Raw genomic sequence first — 22,880 nt, 5'->3', positions numbered from 1 at the left:
GCCAACTGGCCACCCACCAGCACCCCCAGGGCCCTTTCCCGGCACTGCTTTCCAGCCTCTCCTTCCCAGTCTGTCCGTCCATGCGGGGTTGCCCCATCCCAGGGCAGAATCCGGCACTTCCCCCTGTTGAAGTTCTCAGGGCTCCTAAAGAGCCGGGAGGTCACGGGATGTCAAAGAGCCCCACGGAGCTGAAGGGACCCTTGGGACACTGTGGAACCTCATGGAATCAAGTGGCCACTGTGACACGTGGGGCCTCATGGAATCAGGGGAGCCCTGGGACACTGTGGAACCTCACAGAATCAAGGGGCCATTGTGACACTGCAGGGCCTCTTTAAACCAAAGGGGTTTGTGCTGGGCTGTCACAGGCCAGGGCAGGGGCAGCTGGAGAGCCCCTGGTCCAGCCATGAGTGACGGGCTGAGCCATCAGCTCCTGCTGAGAGAAGGGACCTCACAGGCCCTTCTGAAGGTGTCAACAGTGGGTCTATTGGCTCCCAGGATGAATATATTGACTTGGTAAGCTTTAGGGTGTATCCTTGATGATAAGGAAGTCAGTACGCAGCCCTAAAGGAGAAACAAAGCAGACTGTAAAGTTGGTAGGCCTAGGATGAGGGAACTACAATAAGGCCTTGAGCTTTGCTAAATGTATCACCAGTTGATCCTAGACAATGAAAACACTGTTGCTTGCTTAGCTAAAATGAGGTTATTGCTTGCTGCTAGCAAGGGGTATAAAAAGGCAGATGAGAAAATAGAGACATCTTTTCTGCACACAACTAGACTCTTTGTGTCTTTATCGACCGCCACGACTCTACATCGACAGTTTTGTTATTGCTGGGCAGCACTTGCACAGCTCCAAGGCCTTTCCTGCCCCTGGTACAGCCACGCTGGGGAGGGAGCTGGGGGTGCGTGGGAGGGTGGGAGGAGACACACCTGGGCCAGGTGACCCCCCTGACCCAAGGGCAGCTCCAGACCATGGACATCACACTCAGGGTGTGTAGGGGGGAACTTTGGAGTGCTGGTGTTTGTCTGCCCAGGTCACCGTTACTCGGGACGGGGCCCCGCTCTCCTGGAGGTGCTGAACACCTGCCTGTCCATGGGAAGCTGGGGATGAATTCCTGGTTTGGCCTTGCACATGTGCACGTCTTTGACTCAACCCAGGAGTTTTGTCACTTCTACCCTTCTGATTCTCTCCCCCACCCCTCTGGTGGGGAGGGAGTGAGCGACTGTGCAGTGCTGAGTGCCTGGCTGACATTGCTAAACCTTGACAGATGGAAACTCCACAGGTCTCTGGGACCCTGTTCTAGTGCTGAACTATCCCCTTGGTGGGTTTTTAAAATTATTAATTATTTATTCTGTATACCAAGTTACTCAAGCCTTACAGAACTCAGTGCAAGATTTCATAGCAGGGCAAGGTGCCCTTCATATCCTTTAGCTTTTTAAGCTGATTCCACACAGAAACACTGCCCATAGGCCATGAGGCCTAGCAAGGGATTTCTCAAACCCAAGGGGAGTCACCTCTCATGGGTTGTGTCACCTCTGGGGCTCATTGATGACTGACCACGATTGCACTGTTTCCCCTTAACATTACATTGGTCAGACCCAGCTTGAAGGAGCTCTTGTCATTGAACTCTTTTGGGGTACTGGAGGTGCTCTGAAGGACAAAGATGTCATGGCAGGGCAGGACATAACAGGAATGCCTCAGGACACCGTTCCCCTCCTGGAGGAGGAGGAAAGCCAGGCTGGAACACATGGTTTTGTTGGAGCGAATATGGGGTGCTTTGTTTAGGCAACCATATACCCCAGTGGGACTTGTAGCATTTGGGACCATTTTACACCCTCTGTAGGATCACTTTGTCCATAGGAGTCTCTTCAAGGCCATTCTCACTTCCTCACTCTTCAGGCTATAGATGAGAGGGTTAAACATGGGAGTCACAACTGTGTAAAACAGGGCAGAGTGTTTGTCAGGATCTCCAGAATCCCTCGAGTAGACGACTTTAAGTAGACGACTGTGGCTGAGCCATAGAAGAGTGTCAGTACCCCGAGGTGTGAGGAGCTGGTGGAAAAGGCTTTGTGCCTGCCCAGAACTGAGGGGATTTTCAGAATTGCCCTGATAATTTGAATGTAAGACAGAACTATCAAGCAGAAGGGAAGGATTACAAAACCCAGGGTGATGGTGTGCAGCCCCACTTGGTTCCAGAACGTGTCTTCACAGGCCAGGTCCAGCAGCAGGGGGACGTACCAGAAGAAGTGAGGAAGGTCACGGGATGCACAGAAGGGCAAAGGGAACAGCTGGTAGGTCTGTCCTGCCTGCACTGGTGCCACAGCCCCCCAGGAGCCCAGCAGCAGCCTGGTGCAGAGCCCCTGCTCATGGCCAGGGGACAGAGCAGGGGGTGGCACATGGCCATGGAGTGCTCGTAGGCCATGGCAGCCAGGAGAAGGCTTTGGGTGCTGCCCAGCAGAACCAGGAAATACAGCTGGGCAGCACAGCCAAGGAAGGAGATCCGGCCATCTGCCCTCAGGAGGCACACCAGCATTTTTGGCAGTGACAGAGGTGTAGTAGACCTGCAGGAAGGACAAGTTCCTCGGGAAGCAGTACATGGGGCTGTGCAGGCTGGAGTCCAGCACAGTGAGGAGGGCAACCAGGCTGTTCCCTGCCAGCACCACAAGGTAGATGAGCAGGAACACCGTGAAGCACAGGCCCTGCAGGCTGGAGTGGTCACAGAATGCCAGAAGAACGAATCCAAATCCAACAGTGTGGTTCTCCAAGCCTTTTCTTTGGGACATTTTCCCTCTGCAGAGCAATCCTGTGGCCTGTCCGCCACCACCCCCACTTCAGGCCTAGAGAAAGACTCCACACACCAGCACACACGGGACTGCAGGAGGAGGGGAGCTGGACCAAGCTCTGCAGGAAGGTTTGGGAATCCAGCAGGGGCTGTTTGCTGCAGGGAGGTTTGCAAAGGGAGGGAAGAACAGAATCCATGAGCCTGCATGACCCGGATTTGCCACAGAGATAAGGGAATCTTGACTTGTTTGGTCAGAGGGGATTTTATTAAATAGAATGCCTGGGGATAGAGGAGAAAAAAAGGAAGGAAATGCATAAATACCAGCCCCTTGCAGAACAGTCTGGCTTACATTCCTTGTCCAGATGTTTAATGCATTTAATGTAAGGATGAGAAGAAAGAGGGTGAAAAAGGAGAAAAGTGATGAAAATGGGGAAGCAAAGCAAGGTAAGGCAAGGCAAGGGAAGGAGAAGCAATCCAAACAAAGCAAGGCAAGGCATGGCTCAGTTCTTAGACCTTGGTGAGAGAGATTAATCCCAGCTCTCCTCACATGTGGGAGCTCATCCCCTGGCACTCTGTCAGCACACCAAGATCTGGGAGACTGTCCAAGATCTGAATCATTCACCTTCACATGGTGAGGGGTGAATCCCACTGGAAGTAAACCAGGCTTCTCTCTTCCAGGGAATCCAGTGGCTCTGATGCATCCATGGGCATTTTAGCAGGACAGGGAAGCAACGGTTTATGCAGAAATAACAAGAGTTCCTAACTGTACTAAGAGACAGGTTAATGCAAGCAGTGCCAGTGTGTCCTGCAGTTTTCAGTTATCCAGAGAAGAAAGTGGTTCAAAGAGGGTGATCTCCCCACCATACCTGATTTGCCTGAACAGATCAGGTTTTTATAACTTCTGAGAGAGTCACTGATAATCCAACATTCCCGACCTTGCTGCTCTGTCCCTGGGATTCCTGAGCCCTCACAAATCCAGCCCAGAACCCGCTCACTCCCATCCCAGCCCTGCAACACTCCCCAGTGCCCTGCAAGCCCTGGCAGAGGCCCAGCAATGCTCCTGCTGCCTGGGGAGCTGAGCCCTCCCTGTGCATTCCCCACCCTCCCAGAGCACAGGGACTCCCTGCAGGGCTCACTGGCAGGGTGGGAGCTACAAGGCAGCAGCTCCTCCATCGCAGGTGCCTTCTAATGAAGCCACAACTCAGCTGAAAAGGGGTTTCAGGAACTCACTTTGGCCTGGGGAGGGAATGTCCTCTCCCAGGCGAGGGCTGAGGATGCTGCTGTGTCTCAGCCAGCACTAACACCCATTGAGAAGTCTTCTTAAACCCTGAGGTGTCACTGATGACAATAGCAGGTCAGAAAAAAATCAAGTATCCAATTAGCCAAGGGACAAGCACAGGGCATTTTTTCAAGAGAAAAATCTGAATTCACACAAACGTCATCCTAATACTTCGCTTATTTTCCCAAGGTATTTGTGCCATTTTCCTGTGAGTTTTATCTGTCTAATAGAGATGTCATTCAAAATTCCCAAGATCAAATTAAAGTTTGCATGAGAGAAAAGTCACCATGATTGTTTTCTAATCTACCAACTTCATAACATAAATATACAGAAAAATTAAATATTCCTATTTAAAACCAAAAGTAATCACTGAGATACCCACATATATTTTAATTTAATGCTTTAACTCAAAGCAACCATTCCCATGCAGATTATCCACATATGAGCAATTCCTCCTTGTTCCCAAATGTTGTCAAAGATGCAGCCTCCTCTTTTTAATTCTCAGGTGTCTCCATGCTCCAAAGATCTCGAGTGGAGCCCAAAGCAGGCCAGCTTTGCTCCCAGGAACCTGCCAGAGCCCTTCTTAGGTGGTGCCAATCTCACAGGCAGCGTTTCCCAAAGCTGGAGGAAGCCTGAAAAGGAAGGAAACTTCCCCAAACCGAGCCAGGCTTTTCTCAGCACCTGAGCTGCTGCCCAGAGCCTTTGCCTCCCTGCACCCACGGCCTCCAAGGATCTGCTGGAGAGTCCCTGGGGAGGCTTTGTCATGAATGGCCCTTGGGGGGCTCCTTAAAGTTTCAAGGGACTGCAAGGTTTTCAGAGCAATTTGGGGTTTTGATTTTGCATTTTTGAGAGGTTTGTGCAGCCATGTCCTCCAATTATCTGCTGTAACAAGTCCCTTGAGAGCCTCAGACAGTGACAACCCTCAGTGGGGCTCATTAATGCTTCAAGGCACTCAGGGTTTATTGAGGTGCTTTTTTTGGCACTGAGCCTCTGAGAGGTTTGTTCAGCCATGGCCTCCAATGACCTGCTCTAATTAGTCCCCTGAGAGACTCTGTCGGTTGTGACACCCAGTGGGGCTCGTTAATGCTTCAGGGACTGCAGGGTTTTCACAGGACTTTGTGTTCTGCTTTCCACACTGAGTGTTGGAGAGGTTTGTGCAATCCTCTGCAATTACCTGCTCTAATGAGTCCCTTGAGAGGCTTTGTCAGTTGTGACACTCTGTGGGGCTCATTAATTCTTCAAAGTAGTTCAGTTTTTAAGGGCACTTTGGCTTTTGCTTTTGACACAAAGTCTGTGACAGATTTGTGCAATCATGGCCTGCAGTGATCTCCTTCAAGGAGTCCTTGAGGAGCCTGGATTGGGAATGGCCCTCAGTGAGACCCATTAATGCTTCGAGATATGTTGAGATTCTCTTCTGACTTGGACTCATGGAAAGGTCTCCTCTCTCTCAGAGGAGAACCTCACCTGAGGTTCAAGGACTCAGCGCCAAGTGCACCGTGGGGACCACGGGGCTCCTTAAAATCAATCAAGTGCTAAGAAACCACAGCTCTGCCTTGATTTTCCTCTAGTCTAGTGCAGTTAATCAGGAAGTTTTCTTAATACGCAGAAATACTTCAAAGAGGTTCTAATAAACATGCATTCTTATTTTCAAGGGTGTAGTTTCTTACTTTTCTCCTTTGAAAAGAGTTGATTGCAGCTTTCTCTAATTGATTTTGATCCAGGGGCTCTCCTAAGGAGGTTTGGACTGGTTGGAGCTTTCCCTTGAGGTCTGACACAGTGTGGACAACCTTGCTCCACATTTCCCAACTCCATCCTGTCTCTGCTCAGTCTCCTGGGTCCTGCTTTGCTCACAGAACTGGCTGCACACAGCAAAGAGGGCTTTTTCTTCTTTTTTTGCCACAATCTGAAGCTCATGAGGTTCACCTTTGGTAACAGACACTGCTCAGCTGTGAGCCAAGTCCCTGCTGCCAGCAAGGAGGTTCAGCTCCCCCAAGGCAAAACCGTGCCAGAAATGTTTTAGACACCCAGAAAGTGAAATAATAAACATGAATAAAGAGTTGGTACTGGGGGGACACTTGGGGATCCTGAGGGGCACTTATGGGGCAGTTTTAGGGGGACATTTAGGGGACACTTAGGCATCCAGGGGGGCGCTTCAAGGTCGGGGACCGTACTGGGGCTGGATGCCTGAAGAATGAACACACAGCCCTGGAACCATTGGATCTCCTGGATGATTGAAGTGCCTCTAATAGAAGGTGCGTGGCCTGCCTGCCCCTCCCGCCGAGCACCAGCTCCATCTCCTGCTCCTGCCCAGCGGCTTTGCAGAAATCCAGGGCTGGGTGTGGATTGAAGGCTGTGGCAAGGGACAGGATAAAGTTGCTTCACTTTCCACCCTTGATGTCTCAATGTCTGTGATCTTAGGAACCCTCACAAACCTGGAACAAGGCAGATTATCTGTTTTTGTAAGATATGTACATGGAGATTGTTTTGATCTGTGTTTAAATCGTCCTTGAATAAAAGAACTAATAGAAAACTATGTAAAAAAAAAAGGAAAAGGGAAAAATAAGAAAAACGAAAATTAAAAAAGGGAGAAAAGAGATAAAAATGAGAAAAAAGAGAAAAAAAAGAAAAATAGGAAAAAATGAGGAAAAAAAAGAACAAATAAAAAAGAGAAAAAAGAAAAAAGAGAGAGAAAAAAGGGAAGAAAAGAAAGAAGAAAGAAAAAAGAAAGAAAAGAGAGAAAGAAAAAAAGAGAAAATAAAAGAAGACAGAAAAACTAAAAACCAAAAAAAATCCGATCCTCCCCCGCCGCAAGGACTACAACTCCCACAATGCCCCGCGCAGGCGGGGGGCGGGCAGGGGCCGTGGCCGCGCGCTGATTGGCTGCGGGGCGGGTCTGTAAAGGCGGAGGGCGCGCGGAGCGAGCGCCATTTTGGCCTCGTGGTCGGGAGTGAGGAGGACTCGCCTGCGGCCGCTGCACTTCGCTGGGTGAGTTGGCGGGGGGGCGGCGAGAGCGGGGTCTGGGGATCCCCTCGGGGGCTGCGGGGAGCGCGGGTGTGGGTGGAAAGGCTGGAGGGCTCGGGAGGGTTTAGCGGGGGGGTTCGGGGGTTCCCGGGGACGTTTTGAGGGGTCCCTGAAAGGACTCGGGGGGGAGGTTGAAGGTCCCTGAAGAGTGCTGGGGGGCTCTGATGGGAGTTTTGTTTTCTGAGAAGATTTGGGGTGTCCCAGGTGGGCTTTGGGGCTCTCTGGGGAGGTTTGGGGTTCCTGGGAGGCTTTGTGGGGACCTTTGAGGCAGTTTTGGGATCTCTAGGGGGGGTTTAAGGTGTCCCAGACTGTTTGGAGGGCCTGTGGGGGGGACTGGGGGTCCCTGAATGGGCTTGGGGAGTCTCAGGTGGGTTTTGTGGGTCACTGAGAGGGTTTAGAGGGTGCTGGGGAGGGATGAGATCTCTGAGGGGATTTGAAGGGACCTGGAGAAGGTTTTGATGGGTCGAAGGGGGATTTCAGAGGTTTTGAAAGGATTTTAGAGGGTCCCCTAAAGCCCAGCAATGGGGTTCAAGGGGTCCCCCAACCCCCAGGGGAGGGGTCCTAGGGATGCCCCCCAAAATCCAGAGGGGGAGATGTACCACAGCCGGGTAAGGGGATCCCAGTGCCCCCAGTATATCCCAGTGACCTCCCAGTTACCCTCAGTATGGCCCAGTAACCCCCTCAGTGACCAGCCAGTGTGTCCCAGTGACCTTCCACTGCCCCCCAGTATGGCCCAGTGATCCTGCAGTGAGCACCCAGTAACCCCCAGTATGGCCCAGTAACCTGCCAGTGTCCCCCCATGTGTCCTGGTATCCCCCAGTAACTCCCCAGTGCCCCCCAGTGTGCCCCAGTTCCCCCCCAGTCCCTCCCAGTGCCCTCTCAGAGGGCCCCTGAAAGCCTGGTGAGGGGGGGCACGGAGAAGGGGAAGCCTGGACAGTGGGGACCCCTGGGATCCCCTAGGACAACAAAGTGGAGAACCTGGAGAGGGGGAATTTCTGGGAATGCAATATCCCGAAGGCGAGAATCAGAGGAGAAGGGAGCCTTGGGACCCCCAACACTCCCAGCATCTCTAGGTAGAACCCCCAGCATCCCAGACAGGGGAGACTCTCTGAACCCTAAAGGGGGGAAACCAGAAAAGGGGAAATCTTAGGAGAAGTTTTTTGGGCTCATCTTCATATTTTAGAGTATTTTTTAGGTGAATCTCAACTTTTTTCAGTTTAGGGGGGCAGGAGTCTTCTCACTCTTTCTTATAGGCTTTTGCCTGAATCTCGATGATTTGGGTTTTTCTGGGCTAAATCTTGGTGTTTTGGAGGTTTTTATGGACACAGGATGTCCGGTGAGTTCTGGAGATGGACTTGGGCAGGAGGAACCCCCAAGCCAACGAGCTCAGCCCTTGTTTTCCTCCCATCAGGATTTGTCCTTCCCAAAGCTTGGGCGGATGGAGGAGGAGGCTGCGAGGAAGAGGAAGATGCCTTGGGCCCCCCAGGCAGGTGAGGAGGAAGTCAGTGTCCCTTTGGGCAGGTGTTGTGCTGGCTCTGTCAGCCCAGCATGGCCCCGGCTGCAGGACAACCCCGCTGGCGCCGCCGTCCTGCCGGGGCCGGAGTTGGGGGGATGTCCTTGGCCTTCCCTGTGGGCCGGAGGCAAATCCCCTGCCTGTCCTTCTTGCTTCCTGCCCCAGGCCCCGAGCTGAGGACGGAGAGCGCGGAGGACAAATCCCCCCGTGAGACCCTGGTGGGAGAGGCCGTTTTGAAGGGCTCCCCGGCGCAGGAAGGCAGCGGGGAGGAAAAGGGCCGGAGATCCCCCCGCAGGAGGGGCTCCAAAGCCATCCCAGGGTGCTCTGAGGAGGAAAGAGCCAGCCTGTGCCGGGAAGGCGGCCGGAGCTTGAACCAGAGCTCTGACCTGGTGGTCCTTGAGCAGCCTCCCAGCAGGGAGAAGCCCTTTAAGTGCTTGGAATGTGGAAAGAGCTTCAGGCAGAGCTCCTATCTGATCCGACACCAGCACATTCACAGTGGGAAACGGCCCTACACGTGTGGGGAATGTGGGAAGAGCTTCAGTGACAGCTCCACCCTTCGCAAACACCAACTTATCCACACTGGGGAACGGCCCTACACGTGTGGGGAATGTGGGAAGAGGTTTCAGACCAGCTGGAATCTCCTCGTGCATGAGCGAACGCACACGGATGAGAGGCCCTTCCGCTGCACCAACTGCGGGAAGGGCTTCAAGCAGAACTCCCACCTTGTCACCCACCGGCGCATCCACACTGGGGAGAGGCCCTACAAGTGTGGGGAGTGTGGGAAGAGCTTCACCCACAGCTCTCACTTGACCAAACACCAACGGACCCACCGGGGTAATAGAAGCCCTGTGAGTGCCCCAACTGTGGGAAGAGCTTCGGCCACTGCTTCCACCCCAAATTTACCCCCTGATGGGGAGGCAACCCCTGGAGTTCAAGGACTGTCAGTCCATCCCTTTCGACCAGAAATGGCCAGTCCCCTTTCCCAGGGGCAGCTTCTTCCAACAGAACCCTTCTTGGGGGGAGTGTGGAGATTCCTGCCTTGGCTGGGGACCCCCCAATGTCAGTGCTGGAGGTTGAGAGCAGAGATCTCCCCACCAGCGTTGGTCTGGGGGAGTTCCATCCATCTCTAATTAAGAATTCTTGCTTTTGTGTCAACTTGAGTAGAATTGCTTCAACAATTGCTTTAGTGTAGAGCACTGTCCTATCTTATCCTGTACTCCTGGTAGTTTTAGTGTTTCTGTTGTGCAGTAAATAATTCTGATGAAGATCTTTTGTCTGATCATTTGTAACCCCAAATAAATTCATTTCTATCAATAGATCTGATTTGCCATCATTAAAACCTGGGGGACAAAAGTGTTTCAGTCACACCTCTCTATTTCCTCTAAATTTAAAATGTTGGCAAGATTCAAGGCTGAGATTGGATCCAGCAGCCTCCACCACCCCACAGGAAGTTGGGAGCTCAGGAGAACCACTCCCTTTCCCAAAACCTGGTGCCAAAGACCCCCATGGGACCGCTGAACCCACCAGACCACCCTCCCTTTTCCACCCTTCTCCCTCTTCCTTCCACTTTTCCATGGTCCCCTCAATCCCCAGACCAACCAGGATCACTTTTGGGGTCCCAACCCCCATTTTTCCCCCCCTCCCACCTCTTCCACATCATCCCCCCACTCCCCAGCCCCCTCATGCTCAGTTTGGGGTTCCCACCCTCACCTTCCACCACTCTTCTGACCTCTCCCACCCCTCTCCCATCATCCCCCAAACCTCAGTGCCCCTCCCCCTCCATTTTTTTGAGGTCCCACTCCCCTCCCCCTCAGTTTGGGGTCCCACCACCCCTTCTGTCCCCTCTGACCCCCCTTTTCCCACTGACTTCCCCCTTCCCACCCCCCGCTCACCCGAGAGCTCCTCACCCACAGCCGGGGGGGCTCCCAGCACCACCAGTGCTCAGAGAAATCCTCCAGAAAAGGGGTTGGGTGGGGTCCTGGGTGGGCTTTGAGTGTTTTTGGGGGTCCTTGAGGGGCTGTGGGGAGGTTTTAGGGGGGTCCCAGCACCTTTTGGGGTGAGCTGGGTGCCTGTTGAGGGGTTAGTGCCCTCCCAAATGTCATTTTATTGTAGAATTCTTTCAACAGAAGAACCTAACTTGTCACATAAATAATGTTGACTCTAATTACAGTGCTGAAAAGTCCAGTTGATTTACACAGAATGAAAAGAAAAAAAAAAAACCAAAAAAAACCCAAGCATGAATACCCTTGAGATCATATAAAAATGGCATACTTCATCTAAATTGTGTCCTTTTCTGCTTAAAATTGAAATTGGTCTAAAATAGGTTAATGTGATTTTAGGTAGTAATTTTAAATAATAATCTACAGCTACATTTCACATTACACATTTTCCCCATGTTTATATATTCTTCTTTTTTTTTGGAAGTATAAGTAAGCTGCAGTTTTGCAGCAGGAAATCTCCTCTACCACAGAGCTCTTTCAAGAGATCTTAAGCACAGCCTGGATCTCATGCTAAGGCTGAGGTTTTGGAAAGACATCTCCTATCACATCACATCCTCCTCTGTGACATCACAGCTCTCCTATGAAATCACAGCTCTCCTTTGACATCACATCCTCCTCTGTGACATCGCATGTCTCCTATGACGAAACATTCTCCTCTGTGACATCACAGCTCCCTGTGACATCACATCCTCCTCTGTGACATCACATCCTCCCTGTGACATCACAGCTCTCCTGATGCCTTCAAATCTTCAGCAAAAACCACTATTCAAACTACGAGCACTGCTCTTCTGTTCCCACTGAGCCAGTTGGAGGCAACTGTGATTTCATAAAGCAGCAACAATGGGCCCAAACCCATGGTGTCCTTCAGATGCACCGTGTCCTGAGCAGACTGCGTCCTGCTCATCCTGTCCTGCTGCCTGCAGGACAACTTCCCCCTCGGCACACCCCCAGCCCCAGCCTTGTTTGGGAAGCTGAGCTCTGGCTGAGGCTTTCCCCAGGAGAAGCCTCATTTGTCTCTCCTCAGGGCAGTCCCCCCAGCACCCAGCCAGGACAGGGCACAGAATGAGTGGCCCCAGCTCTGCCTCCCCAGGGGTGTCCAGGCATCCCACGAGGCAGCTGCTGTTGCTGCATCACCACCTCCCCTCACCAGAATGGATTTGGAAGGCTTTCCAAGCACAGGGACCAGATGGAAACCTCTGGACCCTACAGAGAAAACATCCCCAGGGTCTTGTTAGGCCTTGGAATTAAATGGCTTCCTGTTTGCCACCAGTGCTTAGGTCTTGTGGCGCCTTATGGGATTTTCCTGCTTTGACAGTGTTTTGAGACAGTTCATTGTGCCCTTCAAGTCCTTCCATGTGCACACACACACACACCACTCTCCCCAGTGTCTGGCCCTCCAAAGAACACAAGCCCTGATGATTTGTAGCTCCCACTCCAGTGGTTGGCACTTGGAGCTCCCTCCGTACCCAGAGCTCAGAGCTCCCTTGTGCCAGAAAGTTTAAAGAGATTGTGCCTCATTCTGCCAAGACAACCCTTGGAAAAAAGTGTCCCTCTGTGTTTCCTGGGATAAGAGCACTCTATTGTCATCTTCCAAAACCTTGGAGAGGTCCCAGAGATCTCCCAGGAAGGAATTTGGGGCCTCAAGCACAGGACCCGTATATAGAGGCTGAGGACTCAGGGGTCAGTGGTGTGAAGATTGAGGACAGTAGAGGAGTAGCCTGAGAGGTCTGGAAGGGGGGTGTCAGAGCTGGTGGAGCTTTTCTTCCTGTCAGAAAACAGCCTAAGAAAGAACTAGTGCCACCAAGGGCAGCTGGGGTGGCCTAGACTGGTGACAAGAAGGAAGAACTTTCCCTCTGAGGTCAGTGTTGTGGTGCAATATGTCACAAAGAAGGAGTCTGGATGAGCCCAAGGCTTTGTGTGTGCAGGAAGAGCCAGGGAGGACGCAGAGATGTCAGTGCAGGAAGGTGCCAGCCAGGTGGGGCAGCCGGGGGGATGACGACAGCCTGCAGGGAAAGGGGCAGGGCATGGACACCGTAGGACAGCCTGGGCTGGAGAGGAGACAGGGAGGGGGAGAAGCTGAAAGGGCCTGCCAGAGCCACCTTCTGCAGGCCTTTGGCCATGGCTGCTGTCTGTGCCCCTGAGGCCAGGAGGAGGGGAGTGCCCCTTGCAGCCCTGGGGCCTCATGGTCTCCTTGTCCCTGCTCAGCAGCCTGGCAGGTGCCACCCCATGGGCCTGCCCTTGGCATTGCACATCCCACATCCCAGTGCCCCAGGAAGAGCCCTGAGGAATGAGGCAGGGACAGGATCTGCCTTCCCGGGGGCTGGGGGTCAGGGCTTGGCCCTTTGGATTAAGGAAACAAGTCAAGGTTTCTTCAGCATCAGAGCCACCTTTCCCTTGCTTGTCCATCCTTGTCATCACTGTCTGCAGTTTTCTGCTCTAACTGGAACCTGGGGACACCTTCTCAGTTGTGTCCCTCAGTGAGACTCATTAGCACTACAAGAAACTTCAGTGTTTCAATCTCACTTTGACTTCTTGAAAAGTTGTTTGAACTTCCTCTCAGGGACTGAGTCTCATGTAAACAACACCAAACCCCCCTGAGGGTCATGAAATGCCTGGGGCTGTTGCTGTGCTGCTGAGCTGGGCCGGGCTCCTGGCACACAGGGAGCTCCTGGCAAGCAAGAAGAGCTTCAAAGAGACAGCTCTGCTGCTGAGCAGCTCCTCTGCACAGCCCAGCAGGGCTGAGGGCACTGCCAGGGCAGCTCAGGGACACCAGCAGGGCACAGACAGAGCTTCAAGGGGCTCAGCACTGGCAGGAGGGCTGAGAGCTCCCTGCAGGAGGAATCTTGGCAGGGCTGCACATGGTGAGTCTGTGGCTGCAGGGCAGTGCAGGGGCAGCTCCTGGAGGCATCTCCTAAAGCTGGCCCACCCCCAGCTGATGGGATGGGTGAGCAGGGGCTGTTTTGGGGCACTTTGGAAGAGCTGTGAAGCCGGGAGTGCAGCCAGGGGTGCCCAGGGCTGTGGGGCAGAGCAGGGTCCTGCAGCCCAGGGCGCTGTGCTGGGCAGGGACTCTGCTGCCTGCCAGGGGCAGCTCTCAGCCGGCCTGGGGAGCTGCTGCCAGGGCTGGGGCAGAAGGGCTGTGGGCAAGGAGCAAACCTGGCAGCTGAGGGAGGATCTTTTCCATATCTTGGTCTTGCAGGGTCAGACCTGCTCACAGCTCCACACCACTACACCTTATTGATTGGAGAATCTTTTGCAAAGATCAGAGAAGACAGGGGCTACAGGAAAGGAATTAGTCCTGAGGTGTGTTTCCTGCTTAGGCATTGTAGCACAGACATTGTTCTCTCAGTTCAGGAGGCTGCACTGAAATTCCAACTCTTTTACTCTCACAGATGAATATTTCAGGCAGGATCAGAAATGAGCACAGGATCCTGGGCAGTGCTGAGCCTTCCCTTGGGGGTGGACACTCTCCTGTCCCAGCCCTTGGCTTCTCTGCAGGAGGGCTCCTGTCCTGGTCTGTCCGGCACAGCTGCACCTCTGGGCTGGCACAGGGGACACTTCACAGAGCTGACCTTTCAAGCAGGGCTGCCCTGCTCTCAGCACAGATCTTGGTGGGGTTTTTAAAGAAGAATCTGTGTGTGAAGTCATCTCCAAGGCAGCCCAAGGGAAAGTGCAGGGCAGATGGGAAACAGGCTGAGAGGCACTGCAGCTCTCCTGGCTCTGCAATAAGCAAGGGAGAGCTCAGCCCTTCTGCCTGTCCTGTCTCAACACTCTTCAAATTTGTTATCAGAAAAATTTGACCCTAAAATAACACACCCCAGGTGTTATGATTGTAACCAAAAAATCCTGTCAAAATTATTTTAAGGATACACTGTGCCTCTCTCCTGCAGCCCAAATTGCTCCAAGACAACAGTACAGGAATTGAACTTTTCCATCAAAGCTTGGTTCCATGTGACATCCCCTGTGATCATGAGAGCTGTCCCAAACCAGTTTCATGTCTGCACTGCAGCAGAGCAAAGCTGAGTCCTTGGCAGCACATGGGCAGAGCTCCTGCTCCTCACAGCACCCTCAGAGAGCACAAACCAGAGGAAAGAAATGCCTTGACTTGGAAGGGATTTCCCTGAAAACTGCACGGGCTTTGTTGAGAGGGGGCTGTCTTAATTGTTCCCTGTGCTTTCCTTTTCTGAACAGACCCTGTCCTAAGGAACAGCAAATGCCCAACAGCAGCTCCCTCACCCAGTTCCTCCTCCTGGCATTCTCAGACAGGCGGGAGCTGCAGCTCCTGCACTTCTGGCTCTTCCTGGCCATCTCCCTGGCTGCCCTCCTGGCCAACGGCCTCATCCTCAGCGCCGTAGCCTGTGACCACCACCTGCACACCCCCATGGGCTTCTTCCTGCTCAACCTCTCCCTCACAGACCTGGGCTGCATCTGCACCACTGTCCCCAAAGCCATGCACAATTCCCTGCAGAACAACACAACCATCTCCTACATGGGATGTGCTGCACAGCTCTTTTTCTTTTATTTCTTCATGTCAGCAGAGTTTTGCCTCCTCATCATCATGTGCTACGACCGCTACGTTGCCATCTGCAAACCCCTGCACTACGGGACCCTCCTGGGCAGTAGAACTTGTGCTCACATGGCAGCAGCTGCCTGGGCCACTGCGTTTCTCTATTCTCTGCTGCACACAGCCAGTACATTTTCCCTGCCCCTGTGCCAGGGCAATGCCCTGGGCCAGTTCTTCTGTGAAATCCCACACATCCTCAAGCTCTCCTGCTCACACTCAGGCTACCTCAGAGAAATTGTACTTCTTATGTTTAGTGGGTGTTTAGTGTTCTGTTGTTTCATTTTCATTATTTTCTCCTATGTGCAGATCTTCAGGGCTGTGCTGAGGATCCCCTCTCAGCAGGGACAGCACAAAGCCTTTTCCACGTGCCTCCCTCACCTGGCCGTGGTCTCCCTGTTTGTCAGCACTGGTATTTTTTCTCAGCTGAAACCTCCCTCCATCTCCTCCACATCCCTGGACTTGGTGGTGTCGGTTCTGTACTCAGTGGTTCCTCCATCACTGAACCCCCTCATCTACAGCCTGAGGAACCAGGAGCTCAAGGATGCCATAAGGAAAATGATGACTGGATATTTTTCAGAAGCAACAACCTGCCTCTTTTCTTCTGCAGAACACTCATTGTGCAACCCTTTACTGGCCCAGCCTGCCTTCTAAAGCTTTTGAGAGTGGTGGTGGTGGGGATTTCCTATATTTTTTTTTAATCTTTTGATGTTGTTAACACAGAAATTTATTCTTCATCTCATACCTTATTCACTCTTTACCTCTTTGTTTTGACCCACAATTCTGTAAATGAGGAATCATTCTCTGTGTGCACTTAAACAAAATAAATATTCCTTTGTCTTCTTTGTCAAACATTCTGTCTTTGTTATTCTGTACATGAGGAATCACAATCTCTGAGTAGAATAAAGGACTTGAATTCTTTTTCTTTGAATGCAGATTCTCCCTCCAACAACTTCCCTAAATCTGGAGGGCAGTGTCTTTGTGCAGAGGAGAAGGGGTAAAGAGTCCTGGTACAGGAGCACTGCCAGGGAGCAGCAGCTCTTGGCCTTTTCAGAGATGCTCTTTTTCCACTGCCTGCCTCTCCTTTCTGCTCCTTGCCCAAGGCCTGAGTGCTCTGACAGCTCAGTCCCTGCTGTGTGTCAGTCCTGTGACCATGGGCAGGGACAGACCCTGGGCACTGCTGGCACAGAGCTGGGCTCCTTAACATCATTTCCATCAGGAAAGGGAGTCCCCTCTGGGCAGGGGACTGAAGACTTTGTTCTTTTTTAAAGGTTTGTGTAAAGAACAAGGCCAAGGAAAAGACTCTGCAAAGTCTCAGTGCTGGACTTGTTTCCCCATTCAGTCCCTGCAGTGAGAGAAGTGACTCACTGGGGTACTTGAGGGACTGAGGGCTGGGTCAGATGTTCTGTGCTGGTGGCCAGTGGCAAATGGTCTCCACATCACCTGCCTGGGGCTCTGCAGCTTGTGAGGGCTCTGATGGCAGGTGAGGACTTGTCTGTAGGAACTCAGGAAGTGCAGGAGAGCACAGAGGATCTGCAGGGACAGCCTGTCCCATCCAGTCAGCAGGGAATGGAGCCCTGGAGCAGAATCCTGCCCAGATCAAGTACTTACTGCCCAGATCAATCTTACCAGAGATCAAGTACTAAATCTGCCTGTGAACTGGTAAAGGAGAGTTCTGCAACCCCAGGGGATGCAGCAGGAACAGAGAAAGGACTCTGGTCAGTGACTCGTCTCACCCGCAGTGAACTCCCCTTGTGCCTCCCCAGTTCAGGGGGGGCTGTACCAGAGCCAGGGCTGGGCTTTCCAGGAGGGTGTCCTGAAGAACTCTCCAGCCCACAGGCTGCATGGAGTGGAGCCCTGCCCTGCTCTTTGTGCCACTGGAAACAGCCCATGGTCCTGCCCAGCCTTGTTTTTACCTACTGAGCCTTCCAGGACTATGGCAGAGGGTGGAGAGGAGTGATCCCCATCCTGCTGGGTCTGCTCCCCACCCTGACCAGCATGGCCAGTGCAGGCTCAGCCCAGGGTGCCACAGCCCCTCCCTGTGCAGAGCAGCACCTCCAGCTCAGGGCCCTGCAGGGATCCCAGGCTGGGATCTGCAACTGGCCAAGGCAGCCTGGACACACTGACCTGGGCAAAGGGATGTCCCTGGAGAAGAGCAAGGCAGCATTTCTGGGCCTGCAGAGAGGAATCCCTGACACAGAGAAACCTCTTTCTGCAGCCCCCCCTGGGGACAGGCTGCTCTGTCCCTGGGCCAGGACTCTGGGCTGGGCTGGGCAGAGGGGCTGGCACTGAGGGGCACAGTCAGGCTGTGCTGGGCATCTCCTGCAGGTGACACCAGGGCTCCTGCAGTTTCCCTGACCTCCATTTCCTCCTGCCATGCTGAGTGTCCAGCCCCTGAGCTGATGGGGATGCTGAGACTCCTCTGTGTGCCCCAGGAGCTGCTGTGCCCTTCAGAGGGGCTGGGGCTGTGGGGGGAGTGCCCAGAACTCTGCAGCACCCTGGGCTGGGCACTGCTGTGGGACCAGACCAGACTGGGCTGCCCCACCAGTTGACCTCTATAATGAAACCACTTCTGATTATCTCCTGAAGAACCATGAGAATATGTGTTGTGTCTTGAACACTAAAATGGAACTGTGGGGCAATAAAAAAGGTTTTGGTGTCAGGGATATTGAGAAGGCTGGGCAGTGTCACTGGGAGACCTCTCCCAAACCCTTGGAAAGGTCAGAGCCAGCCCAGAGCTTCCTGGGGCCTTGGCAAAGGCAGACATGGAACCAGTCTGCAAACAGGGCAGCAAGGAGGGTTGGCAGAGTTCCAGACTGCTCAGGCTCAGCAGGGAAGGGGATATGGCAAGTCCTCCTGCAGCCATTGCCAGGCATGGAAGGACAAGGCAGGGATTGCAGAACCCCTGTGGGACAAAAAAAGAAGGGGATGTTGTGTGCCCAGACTTTATCAAGGCCCTGGACATGGTCTCCTGTGGTCTCCTTAGAGCCAGACTGGTGAGAGCTGGACTGGACAAGTGAAACAGGTAATGGGTGGGAAGTTGAATGACTGATGAGGCTCAAAAGTCATGGCACAAATTCCTCTTGGCAGCAATTCCCAGGTGACATCCATCAGGGACCAGCCCTTGACCATTCCTATGGAACATCTTTATTATGTCTCTGGGTGATGGGATGAAATGCACTTTCCACTCCTTTGTGGATGATGCCAAGTTGCAGCGAGTCTGTGAGAAACCTCGTCTAGATAATGGTGACTTGGACAAAAAAAGGGGTCAAGATGACTGAGTTGGATAAATTTGTCCTGCCATCAGGTGCCCAGCAAGGCCCAAGACAGTGAAGAAAAAACTCATGGGTCAGAGGAAAGGAAAATCAAAAGGAGGGAAAAAGACCAAACCCAACCAAACCAAACCCAAACAAACACAGAATGACAGAATATGCTGAGGTGGAAGGGACCCACAAGGATCATCCAGTCCAACCCAACTCTCCCATTGCCATCTGCCCCCACCCCAGCAGGCTCTGGAGCAAAGCACGGCTGAGGTCCAGCACAGCTCTACTCTGACAGAAAGAACCTACAGTCAGGGACAGGAAGAGGACAAAGTCTTGTTTAACCAGCCTGAGGAATAATGGGATCAATGACCTCCTGTATTCCTGGGCACTTGACTGACCCTGTGGATCAGGTTTGGTAGCAGGGAGGGGGCTGCAGGTTTTCCTCAGGGAAGAGGAGATCAAGAGTTGACTCTGTGTCAGAGAGAGCCAGTTTCAGGTGGCTCCAAAATGGACCAGCCAGTGCCCAAAGCTGAGCCAAAAAGCAATTCCAGAGGCACCTCTGTGATCACCCTTTGGAGAAAGGATAAAATCCAGGGTGCTGTAACTGAGAGAGGAGTGAGAGAAATGTGGGAGAAACAACCCTGCAGGCACCAAGGAGAGTGGAGAAGGAGGAGGAGTGAGAGAGAGCCCTGGTGGGCACCTGGCAGCCAAAAGCCAACCCCCAGCCCTGAGAGCCACAGCTCAGCCCAGCACAGAAGCTCCTTTAGGTCTGGAGGTTCTTTGCAGCAGCTTTTTAGCAGAGCTGCCAGCTGGGCCATCAAAGGGGATGCTCAGCTGGGTCTGAAACCTGGGTGATCCTTGTCAGCCTTGGCTCTGTAGGAAAGAACTATAGATCCTAAATAGTTTGAATCAGATGAGACCTTTATAGGACATCTAGTCCAACCCCCCCACAGTGAACAGGTTTACGTTCAACTAGATCAGGTTGCTCAGAGCCCTTTCTAAGCTGGCCTTGAATGTTTCCAAGGCTGGGGCATCTATGACCTCTCTGGGCAAACTGTGCCAGTGTTTCATCACCTTCAGTGTAAAAAATTTCTTCCTCATATCTAGTTCAAATCTGCTCTTTTTTAGTTGAAAACCATTATCACTTGTCTTACTACAACTAAGTCTGTGCCCATCCTTCTTATAGGTATGATCTCAGGAGCTCCTGACAAGCCTTGACCAAACCAGCTGAGCAATGAAGAGGCCCTGGACTGGACCAGGGTGTGGTGAAGTGTCCCTGGACTGGACCAGGTGCTCCTGGATCATAAAGGTGGGAACAATCTGGAGTGGAACAGTTGGGGAACACAGGATAATCAGTCATCCCATGAAAGCCTTGGAAAATTTCCTGCCTGAATCATAACCCAAATGGAACAGTTTGGATACAATTCCCAAATAGTTTGGAAACTCCAGTCATTCCTGACACCAGGATGGAAATTCAGCAGATCACTAAAGCCAGTCCCCTTGGGAGCCCACAACCAGCGGGGTTGAGGGAGGCCCTGGCAGCTCCCCAGCACCTCCCTCTCAGTGGGACACCTCTGGCAGCCTCTCCCAGCTCAGGAACCCTCCAGTTTGCAACACTCCAAAGACTGTCCCTGATGCCCAGGACAATTCTGATGCCCCTCAACAAACACTCCTCCAGCTGTGACCCTTGTCTGGTGGCAAACACAAAGGGATTTGTGGCAGTGTTTCCCTGACAACAAGGAGAATTTGGGAGAGGGACCTTTCCACATCCAGCTCTTGATGTGTCCACACATCTCTGCCTGGGTGTGGGTGCGAACTGACAGTGGGGTGAATATTTTTATTGGGAATCTATAATTCAGTCACTGTTAAAATTGTGGCAAATGCTATTGAATCACTTGATAATTGTTCAATTGGTGAATAATTAAGTGCTACTAATCTCTTTTGCCCCCTTATCTTTGGATCCAAATCCTTTCCACCCTGACCCTCTTGCATTCCAAGGCTCTGTGTAAATCATTCCCTTTCATAAAAAAATATATATTTTTCGTGACGTCCACTTTAAAATTTTCCTCCTTAGCTAAACTACAAAACAACTCTAATTGGTTGTTTATGTCTTGAAGACATCAAGACAATTAAAGGAAGGAAAATAATTTGTTTTTCAGTGTTTTAATGGGCCCTACGGTGTGTTTGGATTTGCATCAGCTGTCAGTCCAAGATGAGCCATGTCAGAACTGGTGAGGTTGGGGGGTGAGGAGCAAGGTTGATCATAAAAGGGTCAGTGTGGATCTCCTGAGGAGACACTCAGCATCAAGATCACTTGGAGAACACCTCTATCACCTCTTCTCTGAACTAAAAAATAGCCATCATTGAATTAAAACAAAAAAAATTACAAACTTTGAAGACTTGTTTTGAAATTGCCTTGAAGACAATTAAAGGAAGACAAAGAGATCCTGAGGGATTTCTGCATTTTAATGAGCCCCACGGTGTGTTTGCAGCCCAGCCCATGATCCTGAGGTACTGAGAGAAGATTGAAGCAGCTGCTGAAGAAGTCAGAAGCCCAACTGCAAGTGCCTTGAAGCATTGCTGGGCCCCACTGAGGGCAGGCACTGCCAAAGCCTCCCCAGGGACTCCTTGGAGCAGCTCCTTGGAGGCCAGGAGTGCAGGCAGACAAAGGCTCTGGGCAGGCCCCTGCAATGCTGAGCAAAGCCTGCCTTGGTTTTGTGGAGCACAAAGGCCAAGGCCTGAGCCCCAGGCCCTGGCCCAGCAGATCCTGTCCCTCCCGGCTGGCTCAGGGCTGTTTGGGGGGCACTGGGATGGGAGGGGGAGGAACAACAAAGGCCCAAACCTGGGCAACCCCTGCCAGGCTCCTGAGGGAGGGGCGAGGCAGAAACCAAGTGCAGAACCTGCCAGGCAAGTGTCTTGTGGTGGCCTGAGTGGCAGAGGCAGCTGCCAGAGGCAAGGGGACAAAGGCCTGGGTGCCTTTGGGCCTTGCAGCCCTGCCAGAGCCCTTGGCCATCTCTCCTGCAGGCTGTCCTGCCCTGGCCCTGCTGCTGCTCTGGCCTTGCAGGCTGCACACACCCCTCCTGCTTTCCCACCCCCTCCCAGCAGCATTTCTAGACCCTCCCTGATGTCTCTGCACCAGTTCTGGCTGTTGCCATGGGCACTTGGCCTTCTGAACTTGGATCCTGAGCCCCTGTGCCACAGGACATCCCTCCCAGAGCCCAGGCCCTTCTCCTGGGGGTCACTGCAGAGCTGAGCAGATCCAGGTCACCTCCCATTCCTCTGCCAACCCCCTGGGCCTGCTCTGGGCCCTCCAGGTCCTTGCCCTGCTCCCAAGGGCTGTGGGGGTGCTTAATGGTCAGGGCTTGGGGTTTAGAGCTCAGGGTGGGGATTAGACAGAACTTTGGGAGGTTTGTTGTTCTGCTGGCAGTTCATGATTAGAGGAAGAGCTTTTTAGGCTGGGTTAGGATTAAAGCTTGGCTTTTCATACTGGTAATACAGATTTGGGATTGGGGTGGGCATTGGAGGACAAATAAGAGTCTGGAGTTCTGGGTTTGGGCTTTTTCTGGCTTGGAATTAGAGCAGTGGTGTCCTAGTTAGAACAACTGGGACCGATTCATCACTGGATAGGTATAGTCCAAACCTGTGTATTCTATGGCCCTCCATGCCATTTCACAGAAACTGTTGTCAAGGGGGGAGGGGGAGGACCTGCCTGTGGGGGGATGTTCCTGTCCTCATACCCTTTTATGGAATTCCTCGCTCTGAGCATCCTCATACCCTTGTATGGAATTCCTCACTCTGAGGGAAGGATTGACCATTCCTTTTATGGAATTCCCCGCTCTGAGGGAAGGATTGACCATTCCTGCCTGAACTGGAGAATATATAAACCTGGAGTTTCAGAACTTTTCTACCACTCCTGGGATCCAGAGGAGAGGAAGACTGCAGCTCATCGCTCTCAACCAGACTGAGACCACCAGCCTCAACTGGACTGCAATCACCACTTTTGACCAGACTGCAGCAGCTCTCCCACCAGCAGGTTTTTTCCCTTCTCCCTTTACTTTGAACTCGGGGGGGAGGGGGGGGCCCAAGGAACACCACTTTGTCCATGCCCCAGGGTGCTGGGTTATACATTTGGGTTTTGTGGCTTAAGACCAATTGTTAGTTTGTATAATTGTACTTATTGTATTATTTTAATAATTTGTTATTCTGACTTATAATCTCTCCTTTGAGTTGAGTTCATTTCCCCTGCTGGTTAACTTGGGGGTGGGAGGGGTGGCTGAGGGGAGTGGGGAGAGCGGGAGCGGGGTTGCCGTGGGGGTACCTCGGTGTCCTCATGCCTTGATTCCTGGAGAGCGAGGGAGGCTGGAGAGAGGGAGGAGCTTCGAGAGCCCTGAGAGCCTGGAGAGGGGGGGCACGGAGAAGGGGAAGCCTGGACAGTGGGGACCCCTGGGGTCCCCTAGGACAACAAA

The 22,880-nt window shown here is 52.5% G+C and overlaps 2 protein-coding genes across 2 annotated transcripts; one reads left to right on the top strand and one right to left on the bottom strand.

The window, feature by feature from the left end:
- Window positions 1-1,926: 1,926 nt before the first annotated feature.
- On the bottom strand, window positions 1,927-2,781 carry LOC115307237 (olfactory receptor 10A3-like). The gene is given in 3 exon segments (XM_029958388.1): window positions 1,927-2,309; window positions 2,378-2,541; window positions 2,543-2,781. Coding segments are annotated over 3 exon segments (786 nt in total).
- Window positions 2,782-14,803: 12,022 nt separating this feature from the next.
- On the top strand, window positions 14,804-16,152 carry LOC115307236 (olfactory receptor 14A16-like). Its single transcript, XM_029958382.1, has 2 exons — window positions 14,804-15,716; window positions 16,088-16,152. Exons 1-2 carry the CDS (start codon window positions 14,804-14,806, stop codon window positions 16,150-16,152), a joined length of 978 nt encoding a protein of 325 aa, XP_029814242.1.
- Window positions 16,153-22,880: the final 6,728 nt, after the last annotated feature.

This window comes from Manacus vitellinus, unplaced genomic scaffold, assembly GCF_001715985.3.
Source record: "Manacus vitellinus isolate BGI_N305 unplaced genomic scaffold, ASM171598v3 ctg7180002433302_pilon, whole genome shotgun sequence".
Lineage (NCBI taxonomy): Eukaryota > Metazoa > Chordata > Aves > Passeriformes > Pipridae > Manacus > Manacus vitellinus.
Note: the sequence above shows the minus strand (reverse complement) of the source record. Positions and strands in the feature narration are given on the sequence as shown.

Bases quoted from the DNA above. Each gene is read 5' to 3' on its own strand.
- LOC115307236 (XM_029958382.1), top strand. From the start codon at position 14,804: ATGCCCAACAGCAGCTCCCTCACCCAGTTCCTCCTCCTGGCATTCTCA. The intron at 15,717-16,087 runs CTGGATATTTTT...CTTTGAATGCAG, and splicing joins TGCCATAAGGAAAATGATGA to ATTCTCCCTCCAACAACTTC.